Source organism: Oryx dammah, unplaced genomic scaffold, assembly GCF_014754425.2.
Source record: "Oryx dammah isolate SB20612 unplaced genomic scaffold, SCBI_Odam_1.1 HiC_scaffold_5, whole genome shotgun sequence".
Lineage (NCBI taxonomy): Eukaryota > Metazoa > Chordata > Mammalia > Artiodactyla > Bovidae > Oryx > Oryx dammah.
The window spans coordinates 90,475,092-90,493,115 of record NW_024070189.1 but is presented as its reverse complement, the minus strand read 5'-3'; the positions used below and the strand labels follow the sequence as shown (position 1 = coordinate 90,493,115).

General features: G+C 57.1%; 1 protein-coding gene across 3 annotated transcripts in view; it reads right to left on the bottom strand.

Moving 5' to 3' along the window:
* The window catches only part of KDM4B (lysine demethylase 4B), a 90,309-nt gene that overhangs the window by 19,871 nt on the left and 52,414 nt on the right, over positions 1 to 18,024 (bottom strand). For 2 of the 3 annotated variants that reach the window (XR_005721241.1, XM_040242033.1), the window contains exons 9-10: positions 6,481 to 6,677; positions 258 to 359 (exon numbers count right to left, since the gene is read on the bottom strand). Coding sequence is in view for 2 of the 3 variants with exons in the window: in XM_040242033.1 (XP_040097967.1) it covers positions 258 to 359; positions 6,481 to 6,677 (299 nt within the window). In the remaining variant the exon portion in view is untranslated. The remainder of the gene's footprint in view (positions 1 to 257; positions 360 to 6,480; positions 6,678 to 18,024) is intronic. The other variant, XM_040242034.1, reaches the window with a different exon arrangement.

Genomic DNA, 18,024 nt, shown 5'->3' with positions numbered 1-18,024 from the left:
GGCAGGGGAAGCAGGCCCCTGGGTGGGGTTGGCTCCTGGGGGCAGGGGTGGTGGAGGGAGAGAGGCCTGGGGGAGGGGAGGATGATGGTGAGGGTGGGCAGTATCAAGCGGGTGCGATGGCAGCTGGTGATGGGATGCAGAGATGGACGGCTCTAAGAGCCTCTGTGTGGAGGGCATTGGGGAGACAGGAGTGTGAACCCGGGTGGAAATAGCAGCTGGTGGAAAATGCCTGCGTGACGGACAAATGGTGCACTTACGAGAGCCCCGGTCTCCTGGTCTGCTCTTTCTTCCTCTCTAGACTGGGTTTTCTCTCCTCCTCAGTCTTTTTCCAGTGTCTGTTTTCCTTCAGACTAATTTGTCTAGAATGTAAACGTCAGGGGGTTTTTCTCTAGGGCTCATGTTAACCCCAGATGGCTCACCGCAGGGCCTGGCCCCGCCTGGGCTTTCCCTGTGTCTCCACCCGCAGGAGCTCTGCGCCCAGAGCCTGCAGTGACCCCGCAACCCTTCGTCTAAGCTGCACCCGGCCCTCAACCCCTGCCCCTGCCTCCAGGGACTGAGGGAGGTTCTCGGGCCCCAAGTGAGCATCCCAGATTAGGCTGAGCTACAGCTTCTTGGTGAAAACCAGGGAGAATCAGGGTTAAAAAGAAGAAAGGAAAGCGATAAGGGGGGGCGGGCTGCAGGTTAGTGGCCAGGGCACCTCTGCCAGGCTCGGGGCTGGGGGGATGTCCCTGTCAGTTCCCAGAACCTTCCAGGGAGGGGACAGAGCAGTTTAGAGACCACAGGAGGTGTGAGGACTGGCCCAGGAGTTGGGGCAGAGATGGGGCGTGGAGAGGCCCTGCCTGAGGCAGGGACAATAGACCAGCCCAGGCTGCAGGCTAGGGCTTACCGCCCGGGGGAGCGCTCCAGGTGCCCTGGCGGGCTCAGACACCAAGACCTTCCAGGAGAGTCCAGGTACTAACAAGGACCAAGCGCTCACTGAGGAGCCATCTGACTGGGGCCAGGTGGGCGGGGGCCCAAGGGCTCCAGATGCCAGGACCCCCACCTCCTCCTGGGGCGTCTGTGGTGGCCCTAGCCCTTGGCACTGGCTCCTGGACAGCCTACTTCTAACTGTCCCCTGATGCTAACCACTGACCACTGCTGGTCCTTTGCTGCTGGCTGCCTGCCCCGCAGGCCCCTACCCCTGGCTGGCAGCTGCTCTATGCCCTGAGCCCAGGCATGGCCCAGCATGTGACACGCCCTACTTGATGTTGGCAGCATGGACCACCCCGATGGCCACAGGCGGGAGTGGGGAGCATTCCAGGGAGGGCGTGGCATGGGCAGAGCATGGCATCACACACAGCATGGCGTGCAGGGGTGCACGGCGATGGGGAGGGGTGCGGGAGAACAGGCAGGCATGGCAGGGTGGGAGGGAGCCCGACAGACTCAGGCCCACTGGGGGACACTCTCCACACTGGGTGAAGCCCTGACTCAGAGACAGGCGGGAAGCTGCGGGCTTTTCACTCGCGGTCACCTGGAGGCTTCTCTCAGGGTCTGGGGACGCTGCAGGGCCGGGTGCCCTCCTCCTGGCCACTCACCGGGCCTGTGTCCTGCACACGTCCCCTCCCCCCACCTGGAACCGGCCCCAGAGGCCACTTCAGACCCTGCCCTGCCCACTTTCAGGGTCCCTAGAGAGCCCAGACTCTCCTCAGCCCCCAACCCACTACTGAGAGGCTTCCCCAGTGGCTCAGCGGTAAAGAATTCGCCTGCCAATGCAAGAGACACAGGTTCAATCCCTGATCTGGGAAGATCTCACATGCCGTGGGGCAGCTAAGCCTGTGCGCCCAACCACTGAAGCCCATGCGCCCTAAAGCCTGTGCTCCACAAGAGAAGCAACCACAATGAGAAGCCCACGTATCGCACCTGGAGAGTAGCCCGATTGTCGTAACTAGAGAAAGCCTGAGTAGCAATGAAGACCCAGCACAGCCACAAATATATAAATATATAAAATTAGCAAACACACCACTGGACTCAGAGCTCTGTCCCTAGCACCAAAACCCCCAGCAGCTACTGGGCCTCACTAGTTCGAGGATTCCCCATGATAAGCGAAACTAGGCACAAAGGTGAAGGCAAAGGGCTGTGCCCTCCTGCAAAGGGGACAGGAAAGTGAATGCTGCATGCAGAGAAGAATCTGTTTCGTGAGAACGTAAGCTGGGAACAACACTGGGAGGATCTGGGGCTAACAGCTGGAGGAGGTGCATCACCTCACACACCCTAACCACTGTCTGGCTGCAACAGGGTCCCCGGGGCCACCTCCATATTATGTCTTTCTGATCCCATAAACATAGTTTGTCCATGAGCAACTGATCTGCCTGCACTGCATTCTTTGCTTTCTCGTCCTGGAGTCAGTACCTGGCCTCCTATCCCTGATGCTTAGTGTTCCTAGCTATCTCCAAGTTCTCAGTGCTGCCTCCTGGGCAGGGCTCATTTGCTTCCAAATGACAACCCGGGGCCACCCCCTTATCTGAGGCTGCCTTGGACTCTCTTGAATTGGACCCAGTTTCCTTGATCGCATGTCTCTCGTGGTTGATGCCCTTGTTTAGCCGGAGCACATCCTCCAGCAGCTTTCTCAGGCAGGAGGGGAAACCTGGGACTTGCTCCCTTCCCACACGTGGTTGGTAACTTGGCTGGGTCCATACTTCTGGGCTGAAATGACTGCTCTCCTGACCTCTGAGGCCCTTGTCCTTTGTCTATTAGCTTGCAGCATCACAATCGCCAAGTTCGATTCCATTTGGGCCCCATGTTCTTTCTGTTGACCTATTTATTCGTTCCAGAGGCTTGGGTGTCTTCTGTTTAACCCATGTTGTGAAGTGTCTCCCAACCCACCTCTTATATCTCTTTTCTCTCTTAAATGCCCAAGTGCCACCTCTTCTAAAAGTCTTTTTTTTACACAGCAGGTTCTTCCATAAATGTCAAGTCACCCACTCTCTCGGAGAAGAAGTAAGTTTTCTTCTGCTCACTGTTGGCCTCTTCTGCGAGGTCCTGCTTTTTGTTTGAGACCCTTTTGCACTGAGTTTCCTCAGAGGTTTAGGGGGCAGCCCGTGGTCATGGCCCCTTCTGAGAGGCCAGGAGGTGATGGTGGGGGAGGGCTCAGGAGCATGGCATGGTCAGGGTGGCCGGTGGGAGCAAGCTGGAGGCACAGTGGTGTCCAGTCTGGCCAGGGCATCAGGCGCTGGGAGGCGGGGAGACCAGGCCAGCCCCTCACGGGTCTGGGGGCAGCAGAGGGGACAGGGATGTCCTCTCTGACTCCTCGCTTCCATGGTGAGTGAGGATGGTAGGTAGAGAGGAGGCGGGTGGGAGCTGCAGGGCTGGGTAAGTGAGGCTGGCAGGCTCTTGCCTCCTATGGGGGGAGCTGGAGGTCCCACCAGAGGCAGCAGCAGAGGCTAGGGAGGGACGAGGACCATGTACTCAGAGACGAGCACGCCGCCCCCCAACGGAGCCTGGCTGCTCAGATGCTCTGTGCAGGGTGCACATGATGGGCAGGCAGAACACACACCTGTGGCAACATGAGGGCGACACAGTGCTTGTTGGAAATAATCAGGAGCCGAGAGGAAAAGACTGTCTACATGTGGAGAAGGGCTGCTCAGGCAGGAGTGGGGGCGGGGGAGTGCGGCCAAGACACCAGCTGGGCAGAGCACCAGCAAGGACTAGGTCACAGGTCATGGGTCCTGTTTGTCACAGGGTGGGGTCAGCTTACTAGACAAGATTTAGGGATTAGAAGTAAATCCACAAGTGTCGTTTTCTCCTAAAGGGGCCAACACCAGACTCTGCTCTGTGGTGACATCTGGGGTGTGGTACTGGGAGGTGGGCAGGAAGGCTGGGCCCTCGAGGGGGTGGCGGAGGCTGGATGAGCCGTCTGAGCCAGGACCGAGGAGCCACTGCAGTGACCTAGAAGAGGTGGTGAGGGTACAGAGGGTACACAGGGGCGTGGGGGGCAGGTGAGGAGCCCACCCCAATGGGGGCGTGTGTGGCTGTCACACTTGGGGAGTGCTCCTGGCATCGAGTGGGTGGAGCCTAGGATGCTGCTGTTCCACCACCCCCAGAGCCTGGACGGTCCCCTCAGAGGATGTCAGCAGGCCTGGAGGGAGACCCTGGCCTAGGGATAGACCCAGGTTTATCCCAACCTGAGGACATTGTCTCAGCGCTCCCTGCTGCTCCCGGCAGCCCGAGGGGAGGGGAGGCTCTCTGCTGAGCGCTTCTGTTGTCTCTCGCCCCCAATCTGTTCTGTTCTCCCCCACAATCTGACCCGAGACAAGGATATTCGGGTGGTGCCCCCCGCCCCCTCAACCAACTCTCCAACAAGGGAGGCTCCGAGCTGGTGGCCCTGGAGGCCAGGCACAGCTGGGTGAGGACAGGGCGGCCAGGTGGCCAGCAGGGAAGCTCACAAGGGCCTCTGCTGCTAGTGGGGGGCCTCAGCACCCAGCTGGGGCTTGGAGCTCCACACCTGAGCCCTTCATCTGTCACCCTCTTCACAGAATGCCTCCAACCAAGTGGGGGACTCGGCCTTATCTCACATACTAAACGTATCCTTGGAAACATGACCTAATTGTTCATTCAGTCCGAGGCTGGCAGACAGAGAGAGAAGGTGGGAAGGAGCCCTGTGCTGTGGGACACATTGGCGGAGGCGAGGGAGTCGGTGGGGGGCGCGGGGTTCCTCCTCTGTACACAGACGGCTCCAGCGTGGCCTGGCCCAAGGCCTTGTCCTCGTCCTCTGGGCAGGCTCCTCTCACAGCCCCTCATCCCTTTCTTCCCCCTGGAGTGAGCCCTGAATCGCTCCACTGACCAGTTAGCCTGAGCCACCACCAGCCAACTGTCCTGCATTGCTGGATCGGGTTGGGAGCCAGCAGCTGGACAGTCAGCAGGCTCACTTCCCGCTCTTGGGAGAGATGAGGAGCCACCCTGAGGCAGTGCTCTCGGGGAGGAACACACAGGAGAGCGGGAAATCAAAGAGAGAGGCAACAGAAGCGATCAGCAGAGAGCCTCCCCTCCCTCAGGCTGTCAGGAGTAGCGGGGAGCGCTGAGACAACGTCCTCAGAGAGGGGGCGAGGGTGGAAACACATGGATGAGAGCACAGAAAGGAGACCAGCCCCCTGGGAGAGAAGGTGCTGGGCGGTGTGACCACTCAGCCAGGACGATTTCTCCCAGGGCGCCACCAAGGAGGCACTGCCCAAGGAGTGAAGTGGCCGAGCCCCTCAGCCCTCAGGGACCAGGCTCTGGGGAGGCACCATCCGTGGCCAGTGGGGACAAGCTCTGCCAGCAGTGACCAAGGGCCACAGACGGAAGCCTCACGGAGGCCTGGATCTGCTCACTGTCTGTTTTGGTGTCGCCCGTAAACTGGGAATGGTGTTCATGGTTTTCAGTGGTTCAGAAGTTAAAGGATAATAACATTCTATGGCATGTGAAAATGGTATGAAATTCCCACTCCAGTGTCCATAAATAAAGTAGTGAGACATACCACGCTCACTGTTAACAGACTGTCTACGATCCAGGGTGATCTCCATGGAGCTGAGAGGTCACAGGAGAGCCCGCTGGGCCTCAAAGCCCAGACACAGACACATGTGATGCTCTGGACTGCCCCACCTGCTCTAGCCATGCCCCAAGCCCGGTGAGGATCTGCTGACTGTTCCTTGGGCACCAAAACGGAATCTGTTTCAACTCTGTCTACGGGCAGCTCAGGCCTCTAGAGCCGGGATATTCCCCAGAGAAAGAACACGATGGAGATGGACACTTCCGAGGCTGCACGATGCTGTCTTTCCCTGCCACCCACAACCCCCCGGCCAGATGCCAAGCACAGATGCCGGGAGGGAGTGGCCACTGTGCCCTCTCCTTCCCCACCTGACACCAGGTAGGAGCTGGGCAGGAACACGCATTCTGGGTAGAAGGAGGGCTGGGAGGAGGCCTCTGAGGTGGAATGGGGGGCAGAGAGCGTCCAGGGGACAGGTCTGTGTGACCACCCCCATAACCACCGTAACCACCATCTTCAAACAGGATGCAAGAAACACATTACCCAAGGCACCAGAACAAGCAGCCACAGACACGCTGGGCAGGAGTGAGGCTCCCATCTGGCCGGGGGGAGACCTTAGGCCCCACAGCTCCTGTCCTCGCTCAAGAGTCAAGAAGGGTCCCGCAGCCCCAATCCAGAAATGGGGCTCTCACACCCAAGACAGTGAACTAAAAGCCTGAGACAGTGTATGAGGCCCTGAGAGGGCAGACAAGGAGTGAGAGGGAACCCGAGACTCTGACAACATAAGACAGTGCGGGCGGCGATGGCTTAAGAGTTGGAGGAAGAAGTCAGCCTGAGAATACACTTTGCTTCCGAAGCAGGAGAAATGGTGGAGGAGGGAAGCAGTCGGGGGGCGGGCGGTGTGGAGGAGAGACGAGAAGAGGAAGAATGGGGGACCGCCTGCCTGGAGGAGCAGTGGCCATGGCGGCCGGGCAACTCACCTGCGCAGGAGCTTGGCCTTGAGCGAGGCCCGGGAGGCGCTCCAGGTACTCAGCTCGGGGCTGCTCAGGGCCGTGGGCCGCGTGTGGTCCAGTACCGTCAGGTCTTTGCCCTGCTTCCACAGCTCGTAGCGCTCCGGCTGCAGGATGCGCACAAAGACGTCCATGGAGATCTTGACCATGTCCTTCCGGCACGTGCACTGCGTGGGGGCAGGGGAGAGATGGCTGAGCCCGCAGGCCTGCAAGCCCACACCACCCGGGGCGCACCGAGCCCACCCTGTCCTCCCCAGCTCTCTCACGAGACAGGAAAGTGCATCTTCTCATCCCAATGGGGAGGGGGAGGGGATGCTGCTGCATCCCCCATGGGCGCCTCTGGCCCCCCCTGCCGGAGTCACACCCCATCTGCACATGGCCCACTGCGGTGCCCAGACCCACTCAGGAGCCCAGAGGCCACGTGGTCTGAGCTTCGGCCACCTGAAGTCACTTCAAACCAAAACCTCCCCCCAGTCAGACGCACGTGCCCCCGACCAGGTAAAATGCCCATGCAGTTTTATAACAGCGGTGATTACAAAGATTAGGAAGAGGGGAAAGCTGTCCATCTCCATGGGCCAGACAAAGAAGTGAAGGTGATGTGGAGAAGGTGCTCAAACGGCCCAGAGTCCCCGCCACTGGCTTCAGGGGAGGAGGCTGAGGTCTTGCAGGCTTGGCACTGGACCCCAGGTGGGCAAAGCTCGCCGCAATGCCAGCCTGGCCAGGGGAGCCCCTTGTGCCTGGACATGGTAAGTGAGGGGCAAACAAGCCTGAGGAGGATGGGCTGAGATGGGGTCCTTCCGCCCCCTCCTCTGCTGTGTAGACTCTCAACACCCCAATACACACACCACGTGTTCTGGGAGCCTCTCCCTTGTATCGCACTGTCAGAAGCGCCCAGGAACCAGGCCCCAAGCAGGAGGCACCGTGGATGTCCCAGGGAGCTGGGGGCTGGAGAAGCCCGGCAAGGACTACAGAAGCTGGGCTCAGGACAGCGTGCCTTCAGTCAAGAGAAGGAAGCCAGGTAGCCCTGGCCTCCCGCCTACCTGTGGGCCAAGGCCATGGGCGAGACAGTAGGAGGGACAGAGGGGACCACTGTTTAGGGCAGGGCTGGTGACCTGCCCACAGAGAGTGGAAAGGACCAAAGACTGGAAGCTTCCACCTCCATGGGTTACTGAGCTCTGTGACAACCTCTCAGCTCTGTCGGCACTTGGGAAGCAGCAAGACCAACTTATAAACGCATGGGGGTAGGCGAGTGCCAATGAAACTACTGCCAAAAAAGGCAGAGGGCTGGATGTGGCACAGGCCATGGTTTGCCGGCTCCAGGGGTAGACTCCAGGGCAGGGACCCCAACCCAGTCCTGGTCCACAGCTTCTTATGAACTGGGCTGCCCAGCAGGAGGTGATCAGGAGGCAAAACAGAAACGGCCCCCCCCAATTCCCAGGTCCGTGGAAAAATTTCATCTTCCACAAAACTGGTCCCCGGTGCCAAAAAGGTTGGGAACCACTGCTGGAGAGGAAAGGCCAGCTTCGGGGAGAGGTGCTTCCTTGGGGTGGGCTTGACCTGCGGGGCTGTGTTCGCCTTCCTCTGAAGGGGCATGGTCCTCGCCTCCTTAGGGGGCCACGCCTGTCCCGGGAGTTGCAACAGGAGGCTGCAGGGCGGCTGCCCCTAGGAGAACCTGCACTGCCACCTCTGCAGCTCTGCTCCAATGCCCGACTATCAGAGAAACAGGCATAGGAGATGCTTATTCCCAAAACCACAGTTTAAAAATGTCTCAGGATTTTTATTTCCCAGGTTGAGTGTGTGTGCACACGCCCCCGCAGGTAAATGCAAGTGTGTGTATGGATGCACGTATGTATGAATGCATTCATAATTGGATATGCACTTATTTTTTCATCCCATACAATTTCAAAGGATGTTATGAATGCGTTTCCATGTTAAATGCGTGTCTTGCCTCCGTGTACAACCGTCTCCACGTACAACCACCTCCGTCACTACCACTTTCTCAATGGAAATGAAGGGAGCAGAAGGAAAAGACTTAACTGAATGCAGCAATTATGTACCTACCCTGACAAGTCCTTCCCAACCTCCTTCAGCTGGCTCAGAAACAGTGAGATATTTACAACCTGGAAGTCTGAGGATGCTGGGCAGGGAGGTGGGGGGCAAACGCAGCATTTCTTGCAGCCCCTACTCCCCAACCCTGCCTGCTCCCAGGCCAGATCTGGGAACTCAGCGTGGGGACAGCAATAAGCCAACCACATCAAGTGGGAGGGAATACTTACGACCCAGCGATTTCCAGCAAACTCAACTCATTTAATGAAAAATTGCACAAGAGAGAGGGGCTGGCAGTACAATCTGGCTGCGGAGTGGCAGGGGTCCAGATGGCGCCCGAGTTCCGGGATCCTGGCCGGCTGCGGCCTGGCTGGTGTGGCCACCAACAGCAGCTTGAGGGATTTGTATCGAGTGGCCATGCAATTGCTTTTCCTTAAGTAATTAATAAAAGCACCCGTGTCCGCCCTGGAGGGGATGGAGCAGACCTGGGGCATGTCACCATGGCCTATAGCCCAGCCAGGTTCAGCGCCGGGAACAGTAGCCCTCACGTCTCCGTGTGGTCCTTGGTGGGGTGGGGCTGGTCGCTGGTGGGCATGGAGGTGCGGGGAGCATGGGCACTGGGGAGAAAGCAGTGGGAGGGACGGAGGCAAGGCCCCACAGGTCCTGGGGGACAGAAGGGATACCTCTGGTTTAGGATAGGGAAATAGTCACGTCCATGGGCAGAGCAGCTGAGCCCAGGGTTGCAGACACCACAGACCCATCACCTTGTTTCAGCTCACAGTTTGGCAGAGAAATCTGCTAAGACCAACGAAAAGAACTTGCAGGGCTGAGCACGCCAGAGCACCCCCTCGCCCCTACAGCCCCTACCCTTGCCTTTTCCTGATTTATGACCCCTGCACAGTGGAACTGCCCGCAGCGCTGTTTCATCTGGGCCTGTGAATAAGGATGGGGCCATGAGCTACAGGGCTGGCCTGGAAAGGGGGCTCGGGCCACGACCCTCAGGGCAGCCCATCTGGCTCCCAGCCAATCCTGAGGCCCTGCCAGAGCCACTAAAACTGACTGCATCTTCTACTGTCCCTCCAGTGCCTGTGCTCAGCAGCCCTGTCAGCTGGGACCAGCCGGAAAGCATTCTCCCCCGGTGCCTGCCAGCCAGTAGTTCTGATGGAGAGATGGGCTGGAAGGCAGGGAGGACCGCTGGCCCCCTGTAGCCTGAGCGTGCCCCAGGGGCCTCTGTACCTTAAAGACTTGGCCGCCAGAGCTGCAGGGTGGGGCTCCCGTTTTGGAGCCTCCTGCACCAGGCAGCACTTGGGGTAAGGGGCCACCCGCAGACAGCAGAAGCAAAGGAAGGGGCAGGGACTGGGGTGGGACACACGCTGCATTGGGCCTGGGTCCCGTGGCCAGGAGGCGAGAGGCTGCATTGGCTGTGGGTCCCTGCCTGCCTCCAGGGTGGACCTGTCCACAGGGGGCTCTGGGCCCCCGTTGATTGGGCCCCACCCCAAAATTCTGTGGCCTCCCCCCATGTTGCAAGCAGAGGGAGACAGTGCCCCAACACTCAGAACAAAACAGGCTCAGATGCATCCTCTCATCAAGGGGGTCCGAAAGCCCCACAAAAGCGCAGCTCAGAGAGCCCTTGACCAGCCAAGTTAATTAACCAGCAGGACGCAGAAGGAACAGAGCTGTTTAAAGTGACAGCAGAGAGGAGACACAAGGCCTCCGCCCCCACACCCCCCCACCAGAGGAGGAGGGACAGGATGACCCCCCACCTGCCCTGGCAGCAGATAGCGGCGACCCGCAGAGTGGAAGGCTGGCAACAGGGAGGATGAGGGCGCAGCTCTGACAGCGGAGGGGAGGCCTCCCCTCTCAAGGACCACACCCAAGGGCGTGAAATCCAAAGACTGCCTGCTGCAGCACACAAACACACTGTGTGTGCACACACACACCACATGCACACACCTCAGGACAACTCTAGCCACACCACTCTACACCTGCGGACCAACTAGACAGGTGCGGAGCCCGCAGACAGCCCTGCGGGGGCTGGTGACTAGTCCTAAACACCAGTTCAACTACAGAAATGGTCTCAGGAGGGGTCTGCTGTCATAAGAAATACAGCATGCACAATCACAATTACAGTACAGTCCCAGTTACAACCAAAAATCTTCAGAGAAAGCCAAGGGCATTTGTCAAAGCCCAACCACAGTTCTTTTGATAGGAGAATGCGGATTAAATGATTTTGTGGCTTTTTTTCTTTCCAAATCTCTTTATTGAGCAGGTACATCATTTAAGTTGGTTGAGAGCCAGGCAGATTATGGAATCTGGCCTGCCACATGTTTTTGTAAATAAAGTTTTATTGGCACATGGCCCCGGCTACAGTCACATTAATGCTGATACCACAGGGCCAAGCAGTCACACAGAGACTGGAAGGCCCCCAAATCCACAAATATTCACTATCTTATCCTTTACAGAAAGTTTGAAAAACCTTGATTTAAGTCACAGAATCCCTTTTACAAGGTATCCTGAAGCCCTGACCCCCTCAATATGTCTGTACATACAGAGAAGGAATTAGGAGGTGAAGAAGGTTAAATGAGGTCAAGAGGCTGGGGACCTAACTCTATAGAACCAGTGTCCTTATAAGAAGAATAGGCTAGACAAACAGGAGTCCGGCCCCTGCCACCCCCAGGTGAAGACAGAGCAGGAAGCTGGCAGTCCACGTACCAGGACTGGAGTCCCTACCAGGAAGCCAACCCCAGTGGCACCCTGGTCTCAGGCTCCTGGCCTCAGGAAGTTCGAGGGATAAATATCTGCAGTTCAGCTGCCCAGTTATCAGTACTGTGATCCAGCAGCCTCAGTTGACAGAAGACAGGTGTCTATGTGGAAACCTACTATGGGCCCAGTGTTCACTGAGGAGAGTGAGCTGCACACTCCCCGCCACCTGCTGCCAGGATCCGGTGCTCACAGGTGCCAGGAAGCACCTAGAACCTGGCATGTGGAGGCCCAGCCCTGGAATCACCTCTTCTAGGCTGCACCTGCCTTCATACCAGCAACCCGAGCCAGCTGCTCTTGGGAGAACACACCCCCACTCCCAGAGCTCATTGGGACCTTGGTGGACCTGGGCCAGTGGTGCACACCCCCTAGCTGGGCCTCCCCACCTCAAAGGGGACCAGGAGGCTGGACAAAGGGACCAGCCCCATGTAGTCTGGGGGCACCAAGTCTGCTTCTTAGAGAGTGCTAGCTCCTAACCTCAAGCCACAGATCTCACACATTCTGCGAGGCCAGCTCGAGGTTTTCTGACTTAACAACGCCAATGCTCACAAGTAGAAGAATGTGGGAATCAAGGTCCCTGAATGACACCTAAAAAATGAAGGGGTCAGTCCCTCAGTCACCTTGCCAGGGCCTCTGGCAGAAGACACAAGAGGGCCAGTCTTGGGGGTGAGTTTTATTCTATTTCTCATGCTGGGGGGTGTGCAAGTGGGGCCCCTTTTCTTACTGAATCTACCCTAATACGTTGCACTCACCAGCAGTCATGTTCTATTCACACCTCAGAGATGTATCTAAGACGAGGCCCAAGGTCCAGGCTTGGCTCTGTCTCATCTCAGAGCAAGATGGATACGAACCTTCCTGGAGCTTCAGAACAGTCTGACAAGCACATTCCAAGGCTTCAGTTTCCCGAGATTTGGGTGTTTAAAAAGACAGGCTCTGATCTAAATTAGATTTGGCAAGTGAAGCCGTAAAGTCCCAGAGCAAAATGGTTTCCCACTTTTAGCTCCCACGTTGGAACTGTCACGCCCTCCTTACTACTCAGGCTAAATGGCTGTGGCCCCTCAGCCCAGCGACAGGCCTGGCCCTGCAGCAGCTTCCAGGGGGATGGGAAGAAACTTCCTTAAATACCTGCGGAGGTGGGCAGGAACTCAGGGCCAAGATGGGCCACACCCCCTGAGGTCCAGCTGAGCTACTCCCCGTGACTGCCAGGACCAGGAGCCCGCTGTGCACTCTTCCAGTCCAGCCCCTCCAGTTCTGGGCACTCTCTGCCTTTTCAAGGCCCTGGCGGGGGGCAGGGGCGCTCCTCCTGCCTCCTCACCCTCCTCCCAGTTACTGAGCCCCAGGGACTCAGCAGGGTCCCCAAGGACCCCAGTGTACATGGGGCCGGCCTGCTTCAGTTCTGCAGAAGGAAGGGATTCAGAGAGAAAAGGGAGTGAGTGGGGGAGGGGAGCGGACAGAGGGGCTGGGAAGGAAGGGGGCAGGGAGGATTCAGGGGCATCAGGGTTTCCACACAGGGCAGCACCCTGGCTGCTGGGGCCTGGGCTGTTCCGCACACAGGGTGCCCCAACAGGGCGCCTCCTGCCATGGAAGCACCCACCTACGTGAACCCCCTACCCCACAGCTCGATCCCATCACAGCCTTGTACAGAAGGCCGAGTCTTGACAGCACCCGCCAGAGGCTCAGCAAGACACACGCCTGTCACTTCCAGATGACAAATGATGAGAGTTACACCTGTGGAGTTCAGAGGCCCTGGGCCTGCTCCAAGCGCCCAGCTGGGGCAGGGGGGTTGTCACCTGCGTCGGAAGCCTGCCGCATCAGAGCAGTGACACGCGTGCCTGGGTCCTGCAGGGCCTACAGCCGAGTTTGAGGACAATGAACAAACAGGCAGAGCAGAGGTCTGCCTCTGGCGACCAGAGCAGGGAGCCAAGCAGCACAAATAGATTTTTTTTCCTCCCCATAGCTTGAAAAAACAGAAATGAGAATTATTGTGTGGATCAGAGAGGATGGCCCCTGGGGTCCAGCAGCACTTGGCATGAGCTGTCCAGGCAGAGAAGGAGGGGTGCCCCACATGGAGGGCGTGGAGCAGTGGTTCCTCCTGGGGACTCCTGGTTCCTCTGGGGAAGGAAGCTCTTAGTCTCTGAGCTGCAGGGCCCGAGTAAAGCCAGACTTCAGTGGGGAGAGGGGAGCAGGGGACCCCATTCCATTCCTCCAGGCACCCTCACTCATCTCTGGCCTTGATCCTTGACAAGGTCCAACTCTACCTGCTGACCCTTCCAGGCCCATGAAGCTCTCCCTCGAGCCATCCCACACCCATGGCTGCTGGGCAGGAGGAGGCCAGTACCATGGCCAGATGGTTGGGATCTAAATGAGCCATTTCCTGCTCTCCTGAAACCACAGCTAAGGGACTCATAAGACAGGTGCACCTGGGGCCGCCGCCCCTGCTGCTGCTAAGTCACTTCAGTCGTGTCCAACTCTGTGCGACCCCACAGATGGCAGCCCACCAGGCTCCCCCGTCCCTGGGATTTCTCCAGGCAAGAACACTGGAGTGGGCTGCCATTTCCTTCTCCAATGCATGAAAGTGAAGTCGCTCAGTTGTGTCCGGCATGGTGTACCAAAAAAAGGGCCGAGGGAGTGTCAGGTGGCTAAAATCAGCCTCACACCAAGGACGTAATAAAGAAACTTCAGAACACAAAGAGGATTCAAGAAGTTTCTAGAATGGAGAAACACCTGCCACCCACCCAGGATGGGGGACTGGAAGAGCATCTGGCTTTCTGCCACGGTAGAGAACAAAAACCACGCGTGAGTCAGACCTCCAAGTTCTGGAGGAAACCATCGCCCACAGAGACTCCACACCCAGCCAAACCATCAGCCCTGTCCTCAGCAGAAACTCCTGGGAGAGAGCCTCAGACGCCAGGGTCAGCCTTCCCACTGTGCTGTTTTTCTGCCCTTTTTGTTTGTTCCCTATTTCCAGAGGTAGAAAGTCTCAGAAAACGTTATTGCTCTGCTCCTTTCTCCGAGTCCCCAGAGGATGCCTACTTCCAGTGTAAGGTCAGAGCAGGGTGTCTACAGAGAAAGGGAGCGAGGGTTCCTTCCAGCACCCCGACATCCTACCCTTCCCCAGGGCTTCCCAGGACATGCCCAGCCACTGACAGTGCTGCAGTGTGTGCCACTGAATCCGGGGTCCCCTCAGCAAGCATTTTGCTAAATGTAAAGAAGGCAAGAGAGTTCCAGAAAAACATCTATTTCTGCTTTCTTGACTATGCCAAAGTCTTTGACTGTGTGGATCACAATAAACTGTGGAAAATTCAAGAGATGGGAATACCAGACCACCTGACCTGCCTCTTGAGAAACCTATATGCAGGTCAGGAAGCAACAGTTAGAACTGGACATGGAACAATAGACTGGTTCCAAATAGGAAAAGGAGTACTTCAAGGCTGTATATTGTCACCCTGCTTATTTAACTTCTATGCAGAGTACATCATGAGAAACGCTGGGCTAGAAAAAGCACAAGCTGGATCAAGATTGCCAGGAGAAATCTCAATAACCTCAGATATGCAGATGACACCACTCTTATGGCAGAAAGTGAAGAGGAGCTAAAAAGCCTCTTGATGAAAGTGAAAGTGGAGAGTGAAAAAATTGGCTTAAAGCTCAACATTTCAGAAGACGAAGATCATAGCATCTGGTCCCATCACTTCATGGGAAATAGATGGGGAAACAGTGGAAATAGTGTCAGGCTTTATTTTTTTGGGCTCCAAAATCACTGCAGACGGTGATTGCAGCCATGAAATTAAAAGACGCTTACTCCTGGGAAGAAAAGTTATGACCAAACTAGATAGCATATTGAAAAGCAGAGACATTACTTTGCCAACAAAGGTCTGTCTAGTCAAGGCTATGGTTTTTCCAGTGGTTATGTATGGATGTGAGAGTTGGACTGTGAAGAAAGCTGAGCATCGCAGAATTGATAGTTTTGAACTGTGGTGTTAGAGAAGACTCTTGAGAGTCCCTTGGACTGCAAGGAGATCCAACCAGTCCATTCTGAAGGAGATCGGCCCTGGGTGTTCTTTGGAAGGAATGATGCTAAAGCTGAAACTCCAGTACTTTGGTCACCTCATGCAAAGAGTTGACTCATTGGAAAAGACTCTGATGCTGGGAGGGATTGGGGGCAGGAGGAGAAGGGGACAACAGACGATGAGATGGCTGGATGGCATCACTGACTCGATGGATCTGAGTCTGAGTGAACTCTGGGAGTTGGTGACGGACAGGGAGGCCTGGCGTGCTGCGATTCATGGAGTTGCAAAGAGTTGGACATGACTGAGTGACTGAACTGAACTGAAAGAAGGCATCAGAAAGCAACATCCCACAAGCTCAGATATGCACCCTGCACCTTCCTTGGGAGGGTGGCGCTGGCTTGCCTTGGAGACAGGATCTTGTTTTAGGATCAGGATGCCCCAGTACTGGGAGCTTTGCTTATGTGATCTCATTTCCAACTGTGACGACACGAGGCTGCACATCCTCTCCTCGGCCTCATGCCATCAGGGTTGGAAATGGGATCACCTAAGCAATGTTCCCAGTACTGAGGCATCCAGATACTAAAACAAGACCCCTCCAACCCTCCCTCCTCTTCCTCTGAACCTCTCCCCTCCAGGCCCCCTTCCTCCCATTCATCTGTACCGTGAAAGGCAGCCAGGCTGCTCTTTGTCTGGTTCCCCAGCCTGCTACTGCATTCTCAAAGCCTAAGGAATTACGCTTTACAAACTTTAATAATCCCCAGCAAAACTGAAATCATATAAAACGACGTGCTTTGGGAAAGTGTAATGAAAGATCAAATGAAAAACCTACTGAAAGCCAGACCTTCCTTTAACACCTCAGGACAAAAGGAAACTCTCCCTCATGTCAAGCCCCATGGCCCGGAGAGGGGTTTCCGCTGACCCCGCCCTCACTTGAGACACTCCCTGACCCCAGCCTGTTCCCGGTGACCCTGAGGCCTCCTCCACTTCTGTGGGTCTCCCTGGTCAGGACTTCAGACAAGAACCCCAGAAGGCACTGCCAGGGGCTCTGTATTCATCTCAAGCTGGGGGCCTCTTTGGGGAACAAACACACAAAAACCCAACCGTGAAGACACGCGTTGGACCAAACCATTTGGGCCCTGAGGCCTGAGTTCTAAAGAAGGTAGGGCCCAGGACTCAGGGGGATCCTCAACAGAGGAGAGTGAGGGCTCCAGTCTCCTGGCAGGTGTTCACCAATGGGCCCCTCCCCGGCCCTCCCCCAACACAGAGAGCCCCGAGCTGCACAGAGACGCAGCTCAGGATGGACTGGGCTAACAGCCAGCCCCTCGCAGGGTGCAGAGTCTGAGGAACAGAGGACAGCAGACACTCAGGCCTGCTCCGCTCCCCCACCCCACTCCATCCGCAACCCCGTAGTTCCCACTTCCTCCTTCCAGGCATATCCTCTGCATCCCCACACAAGACAGAGGCATCCTGTCCTTCCAGAGAAGACCCACCCACCACCGTTCCCACGTGCCTCCCCCTGGAATGGAGCAGGCAACCAGCCCCTCATTCCTCTTGGGGGGGTGTAGTGTCTCGGCACCTGGACAGACGGCCCATCTGCACATCTGCACGTGGGCATCAGGCCGTCTCCAGCCTCCTGCCACGTGGTTCAGAACCCACAGGCACTGAGTTAGCACAGCCCTGGCCATGGTGACTATGAACTTCCCTCACTCGGCGGACTCTGCTAACGGCAACCATCTCCTTGTCTCCTGATGGATGTGACCTGCTTTTTCCTTTCCGTTCTACTTTCTTTACTCCACGTGTTAAGTCCACAGTATTCAAAGCTCCGATTCTGAAAGAAACCCCCTCTCACATCCCTACGGCCCTCCCCATTTCGGGGTGTCTGCCCTCAGTTCAGGGCTCCCTCGGCCTCTCAGCTGCAGAAGGCATCGCAAAGGGAGGAGAACCTGGGCAGCCACTAATAATCACAGTCACCCCCGACTCCAGGTACACAAATGCCCCATCTCGTGGAGGCAGAGGGTTTAGGGCTGTAGCAGGGGCAGGAAGCCAGATCTCCCCCACTGAGGTGAAGACCCCTCTGTGCTATAGGAAGCGGGTTTGTGAAGTCACTGTACTCCCTACAAGAAGCTCCTGTGGGGCACCTGCCCCGCCCCCTCCACCAGGGGCCAGGAACTAGGGAACTGGGGGCCCACTGGAACCTGATCCCTAGGAACGCACACACCCTGCAGCATCTCTGCTGGGGGTGATCGGCCCTCCACCCCTTGTTGGAGAAGCCCTGCTCCAGTCTGAGCAGGGCTGGCAGCATCCTCAGAGGACTCGGGTCACATCCCTGCTCCTCTGGCGGACGGAAGTGTTCAAGACTCTGGCGTATTCCTGTCACAGAGTGCCATCAACAGGGGAGACGGCCTGAAAGCCACAGGATGTTGTTCCCGCCCGGCCCTGGAGGCCAGAAGTCTGAGATACAGGTGTGACAGGGCCAGGGTCTTGAACCTTCCCTCCTCCAGAAGCCCCCGCTGGCTGACACTGCCTGTCCCCACATCATGCCTGTTGTGGTCTCCCGGAGTCTGCGCATCCCACGTGTCCTGTCCCCCATCCGTATCCCCCTCTGCACAGCTTTTTCCTGTCTCCCAGGACTTGCAGGGTGACTGCTGCTGAGCAGATGCAGACAGGGGAGCGACACATACGCTTCCGAGGGAACAATCCT